A 23814-nucleotide genomic window follows, 5' to 3' on the forward strand; every position below is an offset into this window, starting at 1 on the left:
GTGGAAGATGTTAAAAGACGATTGTCTTCTATCCCAAGTGAGATGGGAGACATAAGCGAAAAATTCGCAAATATTTTATCGAAAAATCCTCATTTAGAGAATCTATACAAAATTGATGCTTATATTAATGGAAAAGGCCTGGATTTACTATAAAACGTCAAGTCAACACACGTACCTTTATTTAAATTTTTCCCAATCACCTCTGTGGATGTTGAGAGGCCATTTTCTCCATATAAACAAATACTGACAGATATGCAGAAAAGTTTTACACCAGAACACATTGAAAAAAATATTATAACTTATTTTTTTGGACAAAAACATCAATAAATAGTATTTAAGAATAAGTTAAGTGTGTCGTTTCTGTTTTTTAAATTGTATTTAGTTTATATTGCATTTCTTATTCAATTGTAGGTGTCGTAACCTACTCGTAAAAAAAAATTGAAAATAAAATTGAATGTAACTTTATATTGATTATTTGTGTTTTTTTGTTATTGTATATTATTTATAAAATTATTAATTTGTTATTCGATTTTTATCAGTAATATTGGGTATAGAGGGTATATAGAATTTTTTTCCATACAAAAATAACATTTTTTAAGTGCATATTTTTTAGTTTTTAGTGCATATTTTAATGATTTTAAGCGCATATGTGCATGCATATATTCATGTTTTTTGTTGCATACAAATCCGGGCCCTAGTAATAATAGGTAGGTACCTACCTATGTATGTAAAGAAAACAAATAGCAATGAATGAAAAAATGTGCACAATTTTGTTGTATCGCCCAAAATATGCCAAAACTCTTTGGTTTGTTTAAAATTTTATTTTTAAAAACTAACCAACACCATCTGTAGGTACCTAAATTGTAGTCGTTCTATAAAAAAAATACGTAGGTATGACTAAAAAAGTTTAACGTGCACTATTTATGGCAGATTTTAACAGCCTACCTCCCCCCTTCGCCACTGCTTCCTAGTTAGGTACGAGGGTGGGTCAATAATTCCTTAGAAAAAAGCATTAAAACAGGTTTTATTTTTGTATTTTTTTTTATTTCTCAACATAATTTCCTTGGAGCTCAATACACTTGGTAAGACGTTTCTCAATTTTTTTTAAACCGTCAGAAAAATAAGTTTTCGGAAGGTCCTCAAAATAAGCATTTGTCCGATCGATGACTTCTTCATTTGAAAAAAAACGTTGTCCACTTAGCCATTTTTTTAAGTTTGGGAAAAGGAAAAAGTCACTGGGGGCTAAATCTGGCGAATACGGTGGGTGGTCGACCGATTCGAACTTTAATTCTTCAATTTTAGCCATTGATCGTAAACATGTGTGAACACGGGCATTGTCCTGATGAAAGAGGATTTTTTTCCTGTTTAAATGAGGCCGTTTTTCTTCAATTTTGTTTTTTAGCTGGTCCAATAAAGATGCATAATAATCCCCTGTTATTGTTTTTCCTTTTTCCAAATAGTCAACGAAAATAATTTCACGTGCATCGCAAAATACAGTAGCCATAACCTTACCAGCTGATTTTACGGTTTTCGCCTTCTTTGGACATGGCTTGCCTTCGCAATCCACTGCTTTGACTGTTCTTTCGTCTCGGGAGTATAGTGGTGTATCCATGTTTCATCTACAGTTACAAAGCGATGAAAAAATTCATCCGGATTGCGTTGCATGAGCGACAACAGGGCTTTAGAGGCCACCACCCTATTGCGTTTATTGTCGACTGTGAGCAAACGCGGCACCCATCTTGCAGAAATATTTTTCATGCCCAATTTGTCATGTAAAATAGAAATGACGCTACCTTTTGAGATCCCTGTAACCTCAATTATCTCACCTAACTTTAATCTTCGGTCACTTAATACCATATCGTGGATTTTATTGATCATTTCTGGTGTAGTCACCTCTACAGGACGTCCTGAGCGTGGTTTATCCTTTGTTGATGTACGACCACGTTTAAATTCATTTAACCAGTTATAAATAGTTGCAAGTGAAGGAGCAGATATGCCGTGAACTAAATCCAACTCATTTTTTATTTCCTTTGATGTTAACCCTTTTATATTAAAATGTTTAATAACAACTCTAAACTCAATTTTCTCCATTTTCCATTTTTCCATTTTCCACAAGCAAATTTTTTTTTTAAATGTACGAGAAACACACAACAACCCGACCAATCTGATTGAAACTTCGCAGCATACTGAATCGGTAGTGCCGCTGCATGAAAACAAACCGCTTGCAGTACTAGTCGCGCCACCTGTCAGCTTTTCTAAGGACTTATTGACCCACCCTCGTACCTACATACCTAGATATTAAATATTACAATATCATTAGCATTAGCATCATTAGCCTGGGTCGATCCACTGCTGGATGAAGGCTTCCTTGCTGTGACGTCCCGTGAGGGTAGGCAGATTGAGCGTCGCTTACTCGAAGGGCGGCAAATCAAGGAGAATCATTTGGTATATATTGAAATAGCTACCTAAACTTAGTAATAAAAAAAATATTTTTCCATTAAAAAAGTTAGCTCACTGGTTGGAAACAAAATGTATTAATTAACGTAAAAGGTTTAATGGGACTGTAATTTTTTTGTCGAGTTCGCGATGTCTAGTTTACCGGTTGGTGACCAGAAACGACATGTGCACGGATGATACAAAATACTGTAAGTATAAAAAAATGGACCCCCTGCCCAGGGGCGGCATTTTGTCTAGGGACGATACTGCTTCCTGAGTTGCCACCACTCTTCTTAGTCCCTAGTTCTTCTCCGCCACGTACCTATGTCCATCGAACTTTATGAGGTCGTCTATTCAGCGGGGTTTACAGCGTCCTTACGGTCGTATAGTGCTTACTTAGGACATTTATCCAGCGGCTATTAACTCACCGAGCGACATGTCCAGCAAATTGCCATTCAATCTACTTGACCTCTATCATATTATTATCTGCTTCCTTAGTTCGTTATCGATTGGTATCTATTGTGGTATTTGTATTTTTCGCATTTCTCTTACATTGAGGATGTCCCCCCTTTACCGTTAAAAAAAATCGGTTAGTTACATGTTCAAACACCATTTTACTCCCTACATCAATTATAGTTTGTCAATTTATGGCTACGGCCGAATGTTGTAGCTTAACTACTGGGGAATGCCAAAAGAAATGGCGTATTTAAAAAAAACACTACCTTATTCTTAGGTCAATAATTATTATAAAGCAATCATTATTCATAGGATGTTTATTACACTTGAATGGTCAAAGACATAGCTTATAATTAGTATCTTTAGAATTATCATCAAATGTGTTAATCTTGCCCATTTTTTGAATAATAAAATGCCTAATTCTTGTCAAATTTGGGATCACAGAGATTATCAATATAATTTATTATCGTAAATATTTCACTATAATAATGTCAACATAAATTATACGGATGGTTTTATAAATGCGTTTAAAAATTAATAAATGTAAAAAATCTTAACACCACTGCACATTTATGTACTGAAATATGGCTATATTCTAAGGGTCGTATGCATGAGATTCCCAAAAACCTTATAGGCTATACACTGCACGTTTGTATGCATGAGCACAAACGTAATCATCTGTTAAATGACGTCACGAATGTGACATCTCGTGTGTCATGGTCTTCGTATTATAAAATGTCATTCCCCGATAAATAATTCAAAATTTTGAAATTGTAAATGTGTCTGAAAGTGTGCGAACGGTACCATATAAATTTAATAATTATACATGAATAATTATTATGAACTTTAAATAATTTATCAGCTATTTTATCACATTTATTTTATAATTATTCTACTGTACGAAAGAATAAAGTATTGCCAGTAAACTAATCCATTTGGTGGCAACACTGAATACATTTGGTGGCAATACTGAATATTATTATGACTAACTTCACTTCAATAATTATGAGATGTCAAAACAGAATAAGAATAAATGTCAGAAAATGCAAATGATTTAGATAATAATATGTAGTGATATCTGTATAATATTATCATTTATACCAATCACCGTATGACACTATTGATGTTTCCAGTGTATTTGAGAGTTGTGCCTTGTTTATTACAGTTATCTTACAGTAATTAACTAGGTAGGTAGGTACCATAATATTTTGAAGAATGCAGAATGCTTCCAATTGCATATTTTAATGCCATATACAGCAGTAGGTACATATTTTTGCGGTCGTTTAGCGGAGATATTTTATCGTAATCTTACGTAAGTCCATCTTATCTCTCCATGAGAAATATTGCAAGCGAACTAGGTACGAGGCATTTTATCAGATATCTAGATCTATATTATAGACTAGGGATCAAAATTATACGTATTTTGTAAACAGCACGACTAGGAACTGTTTTTAAAGTTCGCAAATGTTTTACAGAGTCTACAAAACGAACAAGGGCCTCAAGCAAACGTTTGTTGCAATGAATGCAAAATTAAAATGACATTTGAAAGTGAGAGCTCAGGCAGCCATTTTTAATGGCGCGTGACGTCAGATTGCTTACGTCACAAAGAGTGCTATACGCTATTTGATGGAAAATCGGTTAAATAGCTTATAAAGAATTTGGGAATCTCATACATACGGCCCTAAAACATTAGAGCGAGAGGTTTAAAAGAATACTAATTTATGTAATAAAAATACTTTATGCAATCATCAAAAGTTTAAAATAAATATAAAGGATAATAAGGCTTCAAAATTATATAAATAGATTATCTACAACGTTTAAGGAATGTTCAGGATCATGCTTTGAAAATCTAAAAAAAGCTCCATTTTAACCCACGCTGAGCACGTCCGCCCTTATGGGTACACGTTTCACATGCATACGTGAGCACTGGTAGCACACATTGATTGAACACTTTACACTTAAAACACAGTACCTAGGTCAGTTTTGAAGATAATTTTCGGGCGCCAAAATGCACTCCATACCAGTTTCTGTGAGCAATCTTGTCAAACCTACACACCGTCCGAGTCCGAGGCAGATGTATTTATTGACTCGCTTGATTTGGGAGATTTTTTGGGATCGCTTTTGTTTCAGCAAATCAGTTCATCTTGGAGACATTTATCTTTAAATCTACTTTGCGGCTTTTATTTGCAAGCTCTTGTACCCCACACGACCCCACATGACCTTTATCATTTGAAGTCATTACAATATAGACAGGTACATACCTACTACGGCAAATTACAAACCGTCATCTGAATGAAGAACTATTAATTCTATCTGACATTTTTTAATAATAACTCTATAACATATTTTAGAAGGGAGTTCTTTGAAACAATCTACTTAAATTATTTATTATTTGTACAGATAAATATATAAGTACCTACATCAATTTTAGTAGGACTATTGCTGAAAATAATAATGCATAAATGTGGCTACAGGTATAAAAAATAATAAATAATTTAGGCGATATTTCAAAGAACACTTCTGTAAAATATTTCCAAAGTAAGTTAGAATAGTTCTGCATTAGATACCTATATACTTCTTTTTTATTTCCCGTGTGTACCTACCCACCTATCTATGTATAGTATATACATACCTATTTAAAAATTAGGTAATATTGATATTATTTATAATGAGATCAATTTCGCCTATAGGTAGGGCATTCGCCTAAGGCTATTTTTCTATAATCGCCTAAGGCCTAAGCCTAAATTAACCGGACGAAACCGGACTTAATTCAATAGTTAGCGTATTTCTGTGTACATATAGGTACCTAAGTAGATATATATGTTGTTTAGTTATTAGGTAGGTACATATATTTTATAGTAGGTACAACTTAAGAAATCGAAGATACTCACATTTAAAAAACAGTACCTAGATTATAAGCCGTATGTAGAGAAACCTACAATTGATAACGTTAATTTAATAACAATAGCGTCAAGATAAATTGTGCGTGTATATTATATAAATGCACATTAATAATTGGTGTTTGTTGCTTTGTTTCTGTGCGTGATTCTGTTGTGTATTTTGCATCCTGCCGCCATACGAGAAGAAGAAATGAATTCATATAAATAATTATAATTAATTTTCGTGTATGTCTTCATCTGAATGCGGCGAAGACCAAATCCATGTGCAGTGCTGCATGCATTGACTTTATTTAATACCTCTATGATTGACGCCAATGCTGTAATATAGGTACCTACTACCTATGTAGGTATCGATGATTGGTGCCGACACTCCTCTGCGGGTTTCCGGTCTACCTGTCGAGCTGGTGACTAGGTTCAAATACTTAGGTGCCACGGTTGCCGACGTTGGTGGTATTTCCAGCGAGCTTGGAATCCGCATGAGTATGGCCATTGCCGAAAAAATGGCGGTGGTATGGCGGGTCTACATTCAGAGGAAATTGGTGTCGCATGGAGGTCAAGGCTGTATTCTGTAAGGACCAAATATCGTTTGTTCAACGCGTGCGTGCTACTTGTGTTCCTGTATGGCTGTGAGACATGGGATCTTACTACGCTTCAAAGGTCTCGGCTTTTGAGCTTTGAGAATCGATGTCTCCGCCGAATCGTAGGGGTACACTGGTGCGACTGCGTTACAAACACTCGAGTTTATGCGTGGACACAGCAGCCCTTGGTGATTAAGTTAAACACGAAGAGATGCTTCACGTGGCTGGGACATGTGTTCCGGATTCCGCCAGAGAGTGCGACACTTCGGTCGGCCCTCCCTCACCGAGCAGCGGTGATCTACGTAATGACTTAATGAGGTCTGGCATGGCGGGAGGCGCGAGAGTTGCCGATGGACCGAGGACGCGAACTTGTGTTTGCCCTATGCCGCAATGCTGTAGCGTGACAGGGTGAAAGAAGAGGAAGACGAATTTTCATGACAGAAAACTTGTATGCGATACCTACCTACTTACCTACCTCGTACATACAGTTCAATTTGCTAGACGTTAAAAGCATTTTTAGTTATTACAGGACAGGTAAAAAGGGTTCGTGTTTTTCTAAGGGATGTCTGTCGTGAGTTTTATTGCCATAGCCTGCGGCAATAAAATCAATAATTTCATTTTACCTGTTCTAAATGAGCAGGTAAGTGGATTACGTCGGTTTCGCAGATAATTATAAAAAACAAATATTTCAAAAATAGCACAATGCTTATTTTTTTGTCTAGCTAGACCAAAATGCATAATAATTACTATGAACGTATACAAATTATGTAAGTTTTTGCCGCCATGCAAATGCACACTGGTTTGAAACTATAGCAAACTATACCATCGCTATCAAATCAAATGTAATTTTGATAGTACCCACGAAACATACAAATTGGCGCGCATTAATCAAAGCATCCATTTTCTATAATTTAAGAAAGCATCATTCATCGAGGCAGAGCGAAACTATCTACTATTCTGCAACATCTTCTTGGCTACGCTTCTAGACGCTGTTGTCTACTAAATGGAAGGATCTTGTTAGTTTATAATGGAAGTGCGGTTAAAAATTGGCGGAGCATGTTAGTTCACAGTCAGTGACGTCCCTAAATAAAATGCCGCCCCTACGCTATGTTTTTATACAGTATTTTTATCATCCTTTCATGAGTCCAATATCTAAGAAATGTGTTGTATGGATACATTACTAACAAAATATCAGACTGTAATTATTCGCAAATCTGCACGTGTCGTTTCTGGTCACCAATGACATCGAAGGGCAACGGAAGTAAACTAGACATCGCGAACCCAACAAAACCAGTGAGCTGATTTTTTTAATGGAAAGATAGTTTCGTTATTATTAAGGCCATTGGACCCGTTTTTTCCTGTCTTCTTTTTTTTTTGTTGTTTTTTGTTTAAAAGTTTTATGATATATGTATTTTTCAGATGGTTTGTGGTAAAATCTTTTTTTTCATACTGCCACAATTCAACTATTCATAATTAATTGTTTGTTAAATTTTTCATAGTGATCTTTGACTAAATAGGTAGGTGATAAAGTTTTTACCTTACTTTATTGTATTAATTTATTGTTAAGTGAGAATTAGCTGCTTTCGTTGTCAGTGTGTATTTGATGAGTGCGCATAGTGCCTGACGATGTCGAAAGGCGAAACCAGGATCGCATAAAACGACTCAAATGAAATAGTACAAAACTTAAATCCATTAGAATTTAATATATTTAATGCCGAGTTGAATTGAATGGAATCACCTTAGGCATTTATTAGTAATTATTTAACACAAGTAAAAAATATATTGAGGTAAGAACCTAGTTCATTGAATAATAAAAACAATATTACTCGTTACATCACAACTGACAAGATTTATATGAATTGTATATTGCCTGAACTCGTTGATCCTAGACTAACACGGTTGATGGATATAAGAAACCCTCAATATAATAATTATATTAGATGCTATCTAATAAAATCTATAAAAAAAATTTAAAAAATAATAATTTATAATAGTTATTCTAATACATTACATACCGTTAAGCCTGTACACTAATTAAAGAACCAATTATTAATTTTATATACACTTATGTTCCGAAATCCTCCGCGGCGACCAAAACGTACTGCCGTCAAATACACGTTATTATAATAATGGTTTCTTAAATCTTGATTGTTGCGTACTAAATTTAAAAAAAAATTGTGCCTCGACAAATATTCATTGAATTGCTTTCTTTTATGAGTCATGTTTTTGTAATTCAATAAAAACGCAATAATAACAGACATCTTTTATGCCATCTTGTGAATGTTTTAAACTTATAATTTGTAATGTTAGCTCATGAAAAAATGAATAACTTTTGTATTCATACACACCGATATATATAACTAATATACCAATTTGAAACACCTCAGAAACATACATAAGTATTAGATTTTTTTTTGAAAAATATTTGGACTGAATTTGAACCTACAATATGATAGGTTCAAGAAAAGGTGTCACTTCACAAATTCAGCATATCAATAATATGAGGTTCTTATTTGGAGGTCTACTATTTTTATTATTATAATTTATTCTACCTACCACAAAAATGTTTATAAAATATGTTAGAAAAAAAATATTATTAATTCAACACATTTTTCTATAATCTAAGTTCAACACTTTTAAAACCTCTGATTTCGTATCTACTCCCGGAGACGCGGAGCGAAGCGATTTTTGTTTTTTTACTTTGATATGCGCTGAAGCTTATGGCTAATTGTTGAGGCGCTTACGTCAAATTTGATTCTTACGAATGAACCCATAGGCCTTAAGTTTAGGTAGCTATTTCTATGTATTCCAAATGATTCTCTTAGATTTGCCGCCCCTCGACAAACTGCCGCCCCAAGCGACGCTCAATCTGCCTACCCCCACGGGACGTCACTGTTCACAGTTTTAACACGTAGCCAAGAAGATATTGCTGATGAGTTAGTACTTTATTCCAATGAAACATTAATTTTAAAAAAATCCCGAAATATTAATATGCTCACACATTTTTTGTTGTTTGTCAGTTTATTTCCATATGTTTTCCATTCGAGACCATTCGCATGGTCATCATTTGTGCATTGTAGTTAATGGCCCCACCAAACTACATACATACGGTCTTAATCAGGCGAAACATGGTACCCTACATTTAGGTATAGGTAAATCATTCTACAGTGACACCATATGCGATTCGCGTGTGTATTGGAATTGGTTGCTGCAATGCCTGATTTAATGCTAACAAACAATACCACTACAACTTTACTGCAAATCGCTTTTTCCGTACTCATGGTCCCACTGTAGAATGATTTACCTATATGTGAAGCATCAGTATTTTTTATGACTAGGAATGTCGCAGGAGCAGTCGTCTAAAACCGAGGTCACCATGCAGTCAAGTTTGCTTGATTGAGTTAACACGGCTTCAATTAAAAAAAAAATTGATAACAGTGTTTATCTACGTAATAGATCATCATCATCATCAGCTGTGGTTGATCCACTACTGGATTAAGGCCTACCATAACTCTCTCCACTCATATCGGTCCATAGTTCTTTGTTGCCACGTTCATTCACCGAACTTTATGAACTATCTAGTCTAGTCTAGTCTAGTCTATCCAGCGGGTTTTAGGGCGTCCCTGTAGGCGTTTAGTGCACCTTGGGCATAGGTATAATATACATATGCCACACCGGAAATCGAACCCGGAGCCATTGGGTGAAAAGTTAGCGCCTTAAAAACTGAACGAGGAGGGAAGCTAAAACTAAGTGTTCATAAAATTATGGTACGTAGGTAGGTACCTACCTAAATAACAAAAGCTAATACAAAACTGCCGAATAATCTAAGTAAAGAGATTTTCGCGTTGGCAGTATGGCAGTAGGTAGGTACCTATAAACCCAATCGCACATTGAAAATCGTCTCGACTGTGGTAATACATCTATGATCATAACCGTGCGAGGACAGTGACGTCACACGGCAAGCCAAAATGAATGACGAAGTGCAACATTTCGGGATTATACCTGCGCTCTGCGCTGCGTGTCGGGTGAAAATAGGTGCATGTGACTCCAGCTGTTTTTTGAAACTATAATGACACATTCCACCAATGTGCGAAGATCCAGTTGGTGACGTGTGTTTTGTGAATAACGATGACGTCACGTCGGACGGACGTAGACGGACGAGTTTAGATGTGCGAGCCGGCTTACACCGCAAATTTTCCAAGTCCATCAAATTTGTTTTTTGTGGCGACCAGGTTTGACGGTTCTATAGGCCTAACAGCTGTTTGCACCGAAATGAGCAGGTCTTCCTTTCCGTAAAAAAATTAGAGCATTTTCGCGGTCAGGCATTCGTTTCACAAAATCTTCAATTCTTTGACCGTGTGTGAAGGATGACAGTATTTCTTTACATATACCTTTATGGACACCTCGTATTTGCAATACGGTCATCTATTTCTGGTACAACAACTCACGGTGATCAATTTTGATACGGCGAATAGCATACCTACATACGTACAATTTTCCGGACACGTGAATGATTTGCCCTTGATTTGCCTATAGAAACATGGGTCGATGTTATTTTTAATTTGGGAACAAATCAAGTACCGACTTGAATAGATTTGTAGGTGCACGTTTATTCAGATGCGCACATAAAAATGTTAAGGGGATATCCATTTAAAAAAAAATACTTATAGCTACGTACCTACTTTTTGATATTTAAGGTGGTGGGGTGAGGTTAACATAATCCAGCAGGTTCCAATTTACCCCGCTTACCTACTAGGTACTTACAGCTTTTCGTCGCCAATACCTAACGGACTTTTTACCAGATTCCACATTTTCCACGACCCTGACTGAAGTTTAGTGATAAACTCCTGGCCTACAGGTAAAAATAAGGGTTATTACTTACAGTGACGTCCCTAGACAAAATGCCGCCCCTAGGCAGCGTCAAAATGCCGCCCCATTTTTTTTATCATCCTTTCATTACTCCAATATCTAAGAAATGTGTTGTATGAAGCATGGCTCCCGTATCCTGAAGCGGGCCCCCAGGCTAGGATCTTTGGCAGCCCCCCTACCTATCGCTAAGGATAAAGGCATTGTGACGCTCTACAGTAATGTTTTCCAAATGGTGTACGCGTTAAAATTGATGTGTATATTTAGTGTTTTTTGTATATTTTAATACACCCATTTGAATTATGGAGTTTTTAAGTATCGCTACACAATTTTAAATTGTATCGTACAACCACATAATTATAAATATTAATAATATTGAAGAAAATAGCGCCGCAGGCGAATTTTTTGCTATTAGAGCGAATTTGAGATATGTGTTTATTTCACTTATCGAGCCCGGGACCCAGGCTAGAGCCCTGTCAGCCCCCTCTTGTGGGGGGCATGGTATGGATGGATACATTACTAACAAAATATATACCTACCACTACGCTGAATCATAAAAAATTAAACTTAGATATTAATAAATAAATTATCAAATAAATATAATATTAGTTAAACACTTACCCAAATCACCAGAGTCTGAGATGCCATTTGGTTGATACCTATGTCTGACACATTTGGTCTGTACCATTTAGTAATACCTACGCAGACGTAATATTTTTACACCATTTTTTCTATGCCATTATTGTACCCTACAATATGTAAACACAATAATTTTCCTCGTTATTTTTTTAATATAAACCTAATTTTAATCATAAATATACTATTAATTAATAGTCTCAACACTCAACCGTTGATGATTGAAATAAAATACCCAAATCCACACTATTATCAACACAAAATATGTTTACAAAAAATGACTTAAAGCTTAAAGAAGATATTGTTATTCACAGCACGATAAATACGATATAATCTAGATAGGTACCTACTAGTGTACATTTTTATTACAATTAGCTGGTACTTAATATAGTATGCACGAATACTAATTGATTATGACTTATGACTTGTTATGACAAATGTCAATGGATTAATAATCATTATGAATATCTATTTTGCAATAGACATCCAGCAACTTTTAAATCTCGGGAGTGACTAGCAAAATTATTTGGATAAATTAAAAAATACGGAGGTATGTACCTACCTATAAATCTCTACCATAATGTTCCTTGTTTCGTCACCAACGTTGAAATCTATATAGGTAGTATTATTTTGTTTCAATACCTACCTACGTCGCTTGTTCGGCGCCAGCTATGGCGCGACGGCTTTTGCGCGTATACCTACATAATATCACTGTTATGAAAGGAACTCTTTAATCTGAGCAAATGACATTATATTATTATATTATTTATGAGTATTATGACTGATTTATTATGGTTTTTTGGTGTTTTACATTTATCATTTATAATGTGTCTACGTAGCAAGAGTAGTAAAAATATTTTTTATTGTCATTTGTATACGAAACCGAGCAGTCAAAAATAAAACAAAAATTCCTCGCGAAGCGTGGTGACATCATACTAAAATATAGTAAGTACTGGATAAAAAAAAACATCCGGAAAAAAACATCTCCAACGCTCTGGTTATAATATAACTAATATAGGTAGCTATTTCTATATAATACCAAATAATTCTACTCGATTTGCCGCCCTTCGAGTATCTGCCGCCCCCAAGCGACGCTCAATCTGCCTACCCCCACGGGACGTCACTGATTACTTAGGAGTTATTCGGCTGTCGGTTGGCTCACATGTGATTATCGAATGCATCTGGCCTAACCATCATAATTATTACAAGGATCGTTAGTGTCCGTTTGTGTCACAGTTTTGCCTTTTAGACATGTCGCATCAGAATATTAAATCAAACAGTGGATGCCTCAGATGGTTGCACCAATTCATGAGTGCCACGGCTCTTCAAGTGGCCAAAGGTCAAAAAGGCTGTTCGATAGCCAAATAATTCGGGTAACGATCCTGAGTCATAAGGTCCTGACAAAGAGATAGAAGAAGTAATATTCCATATAGCAGTGGCAAAGGGTGGAGGTAGGCTGTTAAAATCCGACATAAATAGTCCACAATAAACTTTGTCAGTCATACGCACCTATTTGTTTTCATTGAACTAAGTCTACAATTTATTTACAGATGGTGTTGATTAATTTTTAAAAATGAATTAAACCCTGCTTAAATCAAACGATATTAGTTTTGGTATATTTTGGGCAACACGACAATATTGTGCAAACTTTTTCATTCATCTTATTTGTTTTCGTTGGATTAAAAATACATATTAGGTACCTACACATATTGTTGTTTTAAAATTCATTAAGCCCTGCCTAAACCAAGCTATAATACGAGTAGATAAAAAAATATTATTCTATCTATAAAATATCCAAAGATATATATGATTGCATAATTTTAGATGTTTTATAAATAGATGAGAATTTTTTGATGGCTTGGTTTCACAGGTTTTAATTTATTTTATAAACTAATCAATACTATCTGTATATTGTAATTTTAGTTCAATGAAAACAAATATGTATGACTGACAAAGTTTAATGTGAACTATTTATGTCTGATCTTAACAGCCTACCTCCACTCTTCGCCAGTGGATTATAGAATGCATCTGGCCTTGTTAGTATCCATTAAAGCCAACATTCGATGCTTCAGATGGTTGCACCAATTCATGAGTGCCACGGCTGTTCAAGTGGCCACAGGTCTTAGGGAAGAGTGCCAACCCATTGAAAAGGCTGTTTGATATCAAAATAATTCGGGTAACAGACATTCATCAGACAAAGAGAAAGAAGAAGTAATATTCTATGTAGGTACTTTAATAATTTGTGTTTTTTTTCCATTCTCCGGGTCCGGACCCAAAACCCCCCTCCCTTGTGTAAACGCCTGCCCACCCTGGTGGTACGGTGGTGGCATCTTGTTTATTCGGTATGTGTAATACCGTTTCATTTAATTTAGTTGCGCAAAATTATTTAGTTACCACAGGAACTATTTAACTTAGTGAAACTCCTGAGAGCTGTGAATTTAATATTATGGGAATAGGGAACATATCGGCATTAAATCACGGTGCTGGGCGGCCATCCAAGCAGCCCTCAGGGACGCATAAACTTTGCTCAATGCTTCTACCCTCCGCTCGGCTTTTGTTACACAAATTCAATGCTTAAATAAACATAATAACAATCACGAGTAAACGGAATACATTAATAATTGCTAATATTATCAACTGTATTTTGTATTTTCTAATAATAATAACTACGAAGAAAAAACCTATAACTATACATACGGCCAGTCACGTCCCGTGGGGGTAGGCAGATTGAGCGTCGCTTAGGGGCGGCAGTTACCCAAAAGGCGGCAAATCGAGGAGAATCATTCGGTCAGTACCTATATAGAAATAGCTACCTAAACTTAGTAATAACAGATGACCACCAAGATGTTGAACACATCCTCTGGGATTGTCCGCTTATGGAACTCGAATGAGCGGAGCTGTTTGCCAGGGTCCGTCCTCACACGGGCCCAATTGGTCATGGAGATCTGATAGCAACCGAGGCCAACTTTGCGGCATTCGAGAAATTTGCAGCGTCGAATGAGGAGCGGGACAGTCCCGACTCTTCTGTAGACTCATCCATTTCAATTCGTGACACTCGGTATGCGGGTACACAAAGCGCTTAACGTCAGCGGACAGCAGAGCCAGTCCAAAAAACAAAAAAAAATCTTTCTTAACTTTCTTCTTTAAGCTCTACGGTGCAAGATTGCAGCATCAGTCCCGTGCGGCTCCGTCTCGGGACGGAATGAGCACTTAAAATCACTTCTTTCAGACACGTTTAAAGCATCATAAAAAGCGGCCGTGCATATCCACGGCTGTGCATATATGACGGGTGGTGGTGAGAACTTATATATTTCCACTAAAAAAAATCAGCTGGTTGGAAACAAAATGTATTAATTACGTGCTAAAAAAGTTTTAACAGGGCATTATTTTTTGTCGGGTTCTAGATGTCTAGTTTACTTCCGATTTTATTGGACGTCGCATTCTTGGTGAAAAGCAAGGACACGTGGAGATTTGCGAATTATATTTGAATTATAGGTGGGTACATAATTACGTAATTTAAAATTTATCCAGATAATATGTTTGCAAGTCACTCGCGAGTTTTGGAAGTTGTCAAGTGTATTTTTGAATGTAGGTACCTATCTGAAACCGTAGACTCGCAATATTGTCTATTGAAGCAGAGATGGCATTTAAATTAGATCTAATGGTATAGGTATGTATATCTTGTTAGTAATGTATCCATACAACACATTTCTTACATATTGGAGTCATGAAAGGATGATAAAAAGTACCGAGTGTATGGCACTGCCTATGGGCGACATTTTTTTTGTCTAGGGACGTCACTGTACATACCTACTTCTTCTTCTAGAGGTCTAGTGGTAATTAATAAAAGCGTTGATTAAAAATAAATTAGTAGTAGAGTATACCTACGCTTCATAACTTTGCACTTCGGCTCTAGGATGAAAATGATTTAATATATCCTAAAAATATATTTTTACATAATAGGTAGGTACCTATCTTATTATCTATTTATTTAATTATTACTAGGTACATAATATTAATATCAACTAGTTTTATGCGAGGTAATCAATCAGACAAAGAAGCGTATCAGTGTAGTAAAAAGTGAAAAGTTATAAAACGTTTACTTACTCTACCTACAGAAGCTCACGCAGTAAATTGGTTTGGGGGGGGGGGGTCCATTTTGAAAAAAAAAATCCATGATGATTTTATTGAATTTTAAGGCGGCGGGATTAACAAAATATACCCATCAGCCAACCTCCGACTTTCATATTTACCTACATCGGAATATCGAACTTTTACAAGTACATTCCCAATACTCGAACACTCCGCACTTTGATTCAGGCAATACACACCTGGCCTGCAGGTAGGTATAAGGTATAACTAAGGGTATGTTCACCTACGAGTTAGTGTGACTTAACGATCATAATTATTTTAATGATCGTTACTGTCCGTTTGTGTCGTCCGCTCTCTCTTGTCTTTTAGACATGCCAAACGAAATATTAAAGGAAACATTCATGGATAATAGTTACACCAATTTATGAGTGCTGTAGGTATTCCAGTGGTCTCAGGTCTTGTGTATCGTAGAATGCCGAGAGGAATTGAACCAACCCGTCGACAGCCAAATCATCCGGGTCACGATCCTCATGCGCTAAGCGGGGGTGTTGGGGATGCCAAGCACCCGGACGACAGGATTAATGGTGCGGCAAAAGACCCAGAAAATACCTCCATTTTATGCTCAATTAAATATACCGAATCAAATGTTAAAAAGACAACATATATTATCATGTTAACAAGGATACTTAGGTACATAAAAATAATCATAGGTACGAGTATGTATGTTTAAAATCTCCGATCTACGACTAATAAATGACATGCATAACATGATGGTTTGTCGCACAGGCATTTTTTTTTTCATAATTTTACAAACCTGTCAGCGCCACAGACTTCCTTGTACATAGGCACTACCACTGCTTGAGAGTACCTAGGTGTCGTGGAAATGTTCTAATTTCAGTAGATGGTGTGTACCTATGTCAATTTAAGATGTTTGGTGTTTTTTTTAATATAACCGACAATTTTAGGTTTTACCTACTTAGGTAGGTACCTAACAAATTTGATTATAAACTGTAAACTAAACTTCGATTATAAACGAAAAATTCGATTATAATCTAAACATAAAAGGGGTCTGCACTCTAGGGCGTCTCTTTTCCTAAGGATGTCATTGCATATTGCTTTCGAAGAGAGAGCAATAACTAGGGTTTACAGTTTCATGTCACGGCCTGCCTGATTATAGGTATAGTGCGCCTTGGTTACGCCACGCCCTTGGGTACGTTCATACAACCTATAAACCTAATCATCGCTCTTCGTGATTTTCAATTCGATTTAATTTTGATTGAAATTTAAAGAGATTTAAAATAAGGTAAATAAATTGCCCAAGGCTGGAAAAAAAAATCATCACAAGCTTTCACTTTCGATGTTGATTTTGGACAGAAAAATAATGGGCGGAAAACCAATTAGATAAAGAATAATAATTTAGCACTACGATAGAAATTAACAGTTTCGTCTCACGACCTGACTATAGTGGGCGTTGAGATAATCATTTAAATTATTTATTCGATATGGGTTATTGTATGAATTGCTATGCTGATTAGTCAATGACCAATGAAGCAATCGAAAGAAAAAAATAACTAATAATACAAAACTTTGAATCGCTGCAATATGACTAATGGCCTCTATTTTTCACTAGATTAAACTTGTGGATGGAGTATTCACTATTCTAATAATATGTAACAGTGACATCTATATTTAAATAGAAAATATATACAGTGAAATAATAAAAAAAGGCGGAAAGTATACCATCTAATATCTTACACAATTATCCACAAGATGGCATCATTAAATCAATTTGCGATTTATGTGGACAATGATTTTTCTTTCCGCCTGGCTTTAATTCGTATTATCTTCGTTACTATAATAAATATTAATAATACATGGTATAATATTTTACTTCATTGAAGTGATTAATTAAAAATATTGTCAATAATTGCATTTAATTATTTAATAATGCTATCGTAATACGATATATTATGCAATATAATTTATGCATTAAATCATAGTTTGAGTTTCATGAATTTTTAAAACATTTTTATATTAATCTTTATTTAATTTTAATATTTGACGAAGTATTACCTACCTATGTACGAAGTAACAATTCTACTTGTTATAGCATAACGCGGTTAGCCAACGTGACGAACATTAAAATGTTTAAATAAAGAAAATGTTGATAACAAATTTGTTATTGCATAATTGACATTACTCAAATGTAGCACAGACGTATTTTTAATGTTTAACATTTATCTAGTTAAGTTTTATTCTGTTAATGCATTATAATCCGCTAAAAAATAGTTGAGGTAAGTTTCATTATTTTCTTCCGTTGACACTTTCTTGTTCAAAATAATATGTTTGTTAGAAAATTAGAAACTAGCCTCTCGGTTACTAAAATTGTCCATAATGGTCCAAATATCTCTGTAAACAATGAAAATTGTATCGATGTTTTAACAAATTCAATGAATAACCGCTATATAATTAATTATAGGGTTAAACTTTAAATAATTTTCTAATTAGATTCTAAGTAGGTACTACGTACTTAATATTTTAATCAACATTTTCTCATGAAAATAAATTTCATACCTAAAAATAATAATTTCATCAAATGTTTAGTCATATTAACAGAAAGCTATTACCTAATTATTTCGTATTTTAATGTCATAGGCACAGTACAGTATCTGCATGGATATTAACAGATTAATTTGTTTTTAGGCTAGAATTCTATGAGAAATTTACTAATAATCGATCTTATGGTTATTCAGTATCGCTTATCGCGAAACAAAAAGATAATGTTAGAGGAAGGTTAAAGTTTAAATAAACACACTGAATAATCATTTTTTAGAAGATAATAAATACTTTTTTTTCTATTAAAGTAGGAAATAGGAAGTGATGATAAGTTAGCTGGCAATAATGGATTAGAATTTATAGTTGGTAAATGTGCCGCAATGCCGTCATGAGATTTTATAACTTTCTTTTTAGACCAAACCAAACATAACCTAACCTAACACAACCTAACCTAACCTAACCTAACCCAACCTAACGTAACCTAACCTAGCCCAACCTAATATTACCTAATGTAATCTTAGTTTGTGATAATGATGCATCAAAATGTATGAATATTTTAAATTTTAAATTAACAATTACTGGATGGAAAAGCCTATGCGCCGACAGAAAAAGGTATTTATTATAATTGTCTACATGGAATAAACTGTTTGTAAAAAAAAATTATAAAAGCCCGGCATCTGCGGCACAATTACCTTATAGTTTTGTTAGACTTGTGGTCAGTGTGTTGGATAGGCTTCAGCTTTTTAACTAATATTCGAGCTTCGCCTCACATCTACTAACGGCTTCTAAATACTTAATCCATTCTGAGGATTGTCATCTGAAATTTTCTTTGCAGATGTCAGGAATTTTGAATATGGGCGAGGTAAATGAGCTGGGCAGCGACCAGTTTGTGTGGATGTTCGGAAATGTGGTGGAGTCATATAAAGAAGCCGCTACAGCCGTAGCTGATAAGCTTCCCGTTACAAATGTCGACCAACTGTGCGACTTGTTTTCGACACACCTAGAAAATCTTCCAAAGGAAGGTCAGTATTAAAACTAATGTTTGTAAAAGTGTATCAGTTTGACGCCTTTATTTATATGAATATATCTAGTAAGATTAATACTATCAACCGAGGCTATACAATGATTGACGATTAACAATTGACGAGAACCAAAACAGGACAAGCATTTACTTCCGGGTAATTTTATACCGATTTAACAGGTATCACTATCAACTTTTCTGGGTCATACCTATACCCATGAAGTTATTTAAATGGATTTTAATGTACCTAGTGATATAGGATGTGATATGGTCCTGAGTCATCGTCTTTATTATCGGGATGTGATGCAGGCAGGTCCAGAAATCATACAACTTCTAAAAAGTACAATTATTGCCGAGGAAGTATCGACAAGTCGGTAATCAGTGTCCCAGGTAATGGGCCGGATCCGAGAGATGATGATTTTTCATTGCAGAGTAATAAATCCCACAATTTCGTATTAGCCAAACCCAGCGTACGATGGCAGGTACAGCGTGTCTTTTCAAAATTGAACAGGCAGAGTCTCAAAGCTAATATTTACACATGTATTACTTGCTATTGTTTTTTGAGAGCGCATCTGATAAATACGGAAAACTATCGCATGTTTACACTCATAATATCTAGCCTGGTATAGTAGAACCATTTAACTGACAACTTATGCGTAAATGCGATTTCTTCTCACGTACAGGGCTAATATGATTGGTGTTATAATTGCTATTATCGACTATACTTACATCAAGCTTATTGTATTGCTTTCTCTATCTCAGTGCCCTTTAACTATGTCTTGTTTCATTCTAAAACAATCGAACCTCACATAATGTGGCATGTTTATAATAGCAGTCTCTGCATTAAAAACTGAAGACATTAGCGGCGATTTTCTTTGATGCAGACAAAGTAATTGATTCATCAGAAGATTTAAAAGGGGGCCTCGAAACAATTATTCAAACCAGTCATAAAATTATTAAATTGTGGTAGAACCTCGATATGACGGACAAAATCTCTGGTTACATGTAAAAATGTTAAAAACATCCTGTTTATGTTATACATGTTTAAATTTAAGTGTCACCGCTTGTAAACAATGTTCTGCGCATGATAATCACGTTATACCTCTAGGATTTGAGTCATAATGCCGTCCTGCTCGTAGACTGAATGTAGCACTGACGTTTGCAACGCTGGCCGCTAATTCACACAGTTGCAGAGCAGCTTAATTTGTTTACTCAAAGTGAATGGATGCATTTATTACCCCATTCAATAAGTTTACAATGAAGAAGAATGCGAAGAAGAAGAAACAACATGTTCAAAAACAAAGTTATCAGTGATAAGATCGCATCTCGACGATCTAATAACATTTATTGACTATTTGTCAGATAACAAAATTCAACTATATTACACGCATTTTCGTAATTTTAGAGTTGATTATAAAAAATAGCAGACTTCAAAAGTGCAAATAAAATTTGATTCTTTTTTCAAAGCAAGATTACCAAAAGTAAGCACGTCGATATCGAACATTACTGTCACTCCACAACGGGTGTGTCTGGATATATCATCCAATGACGAATAAACAGGATTTTGTTTGTGTTTTTATATAACGGACTTTTGTCTTTAACGGACACCCCCTCACCTGTATTAGCCCTCTAAATCAAGGTTTTACTGTATGCCTAATTCTTAAAATAATGTATATTTGTCACAAATTGAGTATAAAATTAATATTACTAAACGCGTAACAAAATCCCTGCAACTATCATCAACATAACTTAAAAAGATACATAATCACGATAGCTGATAGAGATAACAGATGTGTCATCAATGTCATTAGTTACAGGATGTGATTCTAAGAAAGAGATACATCGGTTTCTATGTTGATAGTCGGAATTGATGGTTTTTATTTGGTGCCTCAGGCCACTGAGTTCATTAACCCCGCCACTGGAGCACAATCTTATGTATCATTTTATGACAATCAAAGCATTATTTTAAAAATCTGTTATTGTTTTCGGTATACTTGCTATACTATTCTAAGATACACATTAAAATCATTGTGAAGAATGTTGTCTCTTGATTAATAAATATAACTCCCGAAATATATTTTCAGAAAAGCTGAAAATACTCTGCCTTCACCCTGACTTGGCTGGAAAACTCGCCGACTCAAATGAACTGACGGCCGAGTCAACGCAAGAACAGAAGAGCGCCGAGCTAAATTTACTCGACCCCATTAAGAAGGCCAAAATAAATTCACTCAATCAAAAGTAAGTGCCGATGAAGTACAAGAAACTATTTTGCTCTATATCTTGATAATCATCGATATTGTTATTGTCATCGTTAATATATGGCAACTTTGCGTAGAATTCTCGTTATCTCTGTATTACATTCCATCTTCATTTATCCATTAAGGTTCTCCACATACTCCACAAAGTTATTCGTCAGTTCGTGTCTTTGTGACATATTTGTATAGGTAAAAGACAAAATAGGCCAAAGTAGGATTTATGTATTATATTATTACTTGTCTTTGATGCTTTGAATGCATGATGTACCAAATTTAAATGTCAACCGGTGATTTCTGTTTGTGATTGTTGAAATTTTTTAGCTTCTTTCCATATAGTATTATACTAGTTTTCATTTGTATTACAGAAAAGAAAAATGTTTTTATTCCAGCTACAAACAGAAATTCGGGTTTCCGTTTGTGATCTGCGCCCGCGAGAATAAAGCCAACATCATCATGCAGCAGCTGGAGGTGAGATACAAGAACACGCTCGACGACGAGATCACCACCGGAATAAACGAAGTCAAGAAAATCTGTAAACTCAGGATCCTCGACTTAGTCTGGAATAATCCCTGTTGATTTTAGTGTGTTGCGTGTATTTCACACTGCAACAGATATTCATTTGTTAGATGTTTACTGTTTCCTCGTCAGAATCACATTAAATTAAATTTCATAATAATTCGTTATATAATTAAATTAAGTCATATGCTAGGGCCAATTTATCCATTTTCAAATTGTTGGGAGGCCTCAAAGGATACAAGTTTCACAGGTAACGATTCAATCCCAAGATTTAGGGACAATAAAAACGTCACTTCTTTTTCTCACTTCCACTAAGTCACCGATTCTGCCTTAGGTATATAAACATTGCTTGGTGACTCATACACCCAAGTATGACTGTGCATTTGGCCCTTAGTTATGGCTAACTTAACATCGATATCTCTACATCTAGCCATTAGACATATTATTATAAATTTAATAAATACTTTCGATTCTTGTCAACGCTACTGCACCCGCTTTTGGTGTCTTTGAATGTATTTCATCTGAATCGAAGCGAAAAGAAAGCTAAAGTGAATACTGCTTCATGATTGATAATAATGTGTTGAGCAACCGATACACTGTTTCAGCACAATGAACTTAAAAAGACATATTTTACAGAGCATGTTACCATGTTTTAATGAAGTCAAGGTAATTGTTTGAATATGCTGTTAATTAAAAATTATTAATGATTTAGCTATGAATACTGTTTTTACTCTGCTTGAACACATTCCAAAATATTTTCATTCTAATAATACAATATTATCCATCATTCATAATATTTATTTGTAAGCATTCGGAATCAATACATACATTGTTTTGTTTTTTTTTCTATTATTCTTTTATACCACATTTAATAATAAACATATTTTTGTGTTTGCGGCAATAATTACTATTATCATTGTGGTTTTACGATTATGTTATTATTGTTTTTGTCTTATATTTAGATATAAGTAGAAATTTACATTTTCATATTGAATTGTATTGCGAATCGTGTGAAACTTAATATTCTGTGGGAACACACTGAATAATTTGTTGATCGATGTATCTCTAAGTCATCAAAATTTTATTTATGATAACAATATTTTTTATAAATACAATATAGTTTCATGTTATCTATTTTTGTAAACAAATGATTAACATTGTTATTAGATATTCTAGCTTAGAAGTAATATTAATACATCATGGATCCGTGTACATATACATAATGCAAATTAAAAGAGATGTTTGTTATATTAGAAATAATTTTTATAATAACTTCTTGCACATTTAAATAATTATAAAATTCAATCGGTATGCTAAAACAGAATAAGTATTATGTATCTATTGCAGGCATGTCCAACTTCAAGTAGGCTGTGATCTACTACACTATACCATGGTCATTCTTCAACTTGAACAAATATATTATATTTGGCTGATGTGTAACAATTTCAACAATAAATCTAACAATTTTTTTTTCGGAAACTCGTATCGACTATCTCAGCAAA

General features: G+C 34.8%; 1 protein-coding gene across 1 annotated transcript; it reads left to right on the forward strand.

Annotated features, from left to right (window-relative positions):
* The first annotated feature begins 18090 nt into the window (after positions 1 to 18090).
* On the forward strand, positions 18091 to 23061 carry LOC147064246 (2-oxo-4-hydroxy-4-carboxy-5-ureidoimidazoline decarboxylase-like). Its single transcript, XM_085958617.1, has 4 exons — positions 18091 to 18258; positions 19356 to 19542; positions 21626 to 21779; positions 22186 to 23061. The coding sequence occupies exons 2-4, from the start codon at positions 19356 to 19358 to the stop codon at positions 22370 to 22372; spliced, it is 528 nt and encodes a 175-aa protein (XP_085814743.1). The 5' UTR covers positions 18091 to 18258; the 3' UTR covers positions 22373 to 23061.
* The last annotated feature ends 753 nt before the right edge of the window (positions 23062 to 23814 follow it).

Source organism: Rhyacophila brunnea, unplaced genomic scaffold, assembly GCF_057557595.1.
Source record: "Rhyacophila brunnea isolate RB1 unplaced genomic scaffold, BYU_Rbru_1.0 scaffold_8, whole genome shotgun sequence".
Taxonomy (NCBI): domain Eukaryota; kingdom Metazoa; phylum Arthropoda; class Insecta; order Trichoptera; family Rhyacophilidae; genus Rhyacophila; species Rhyacophila brunnea.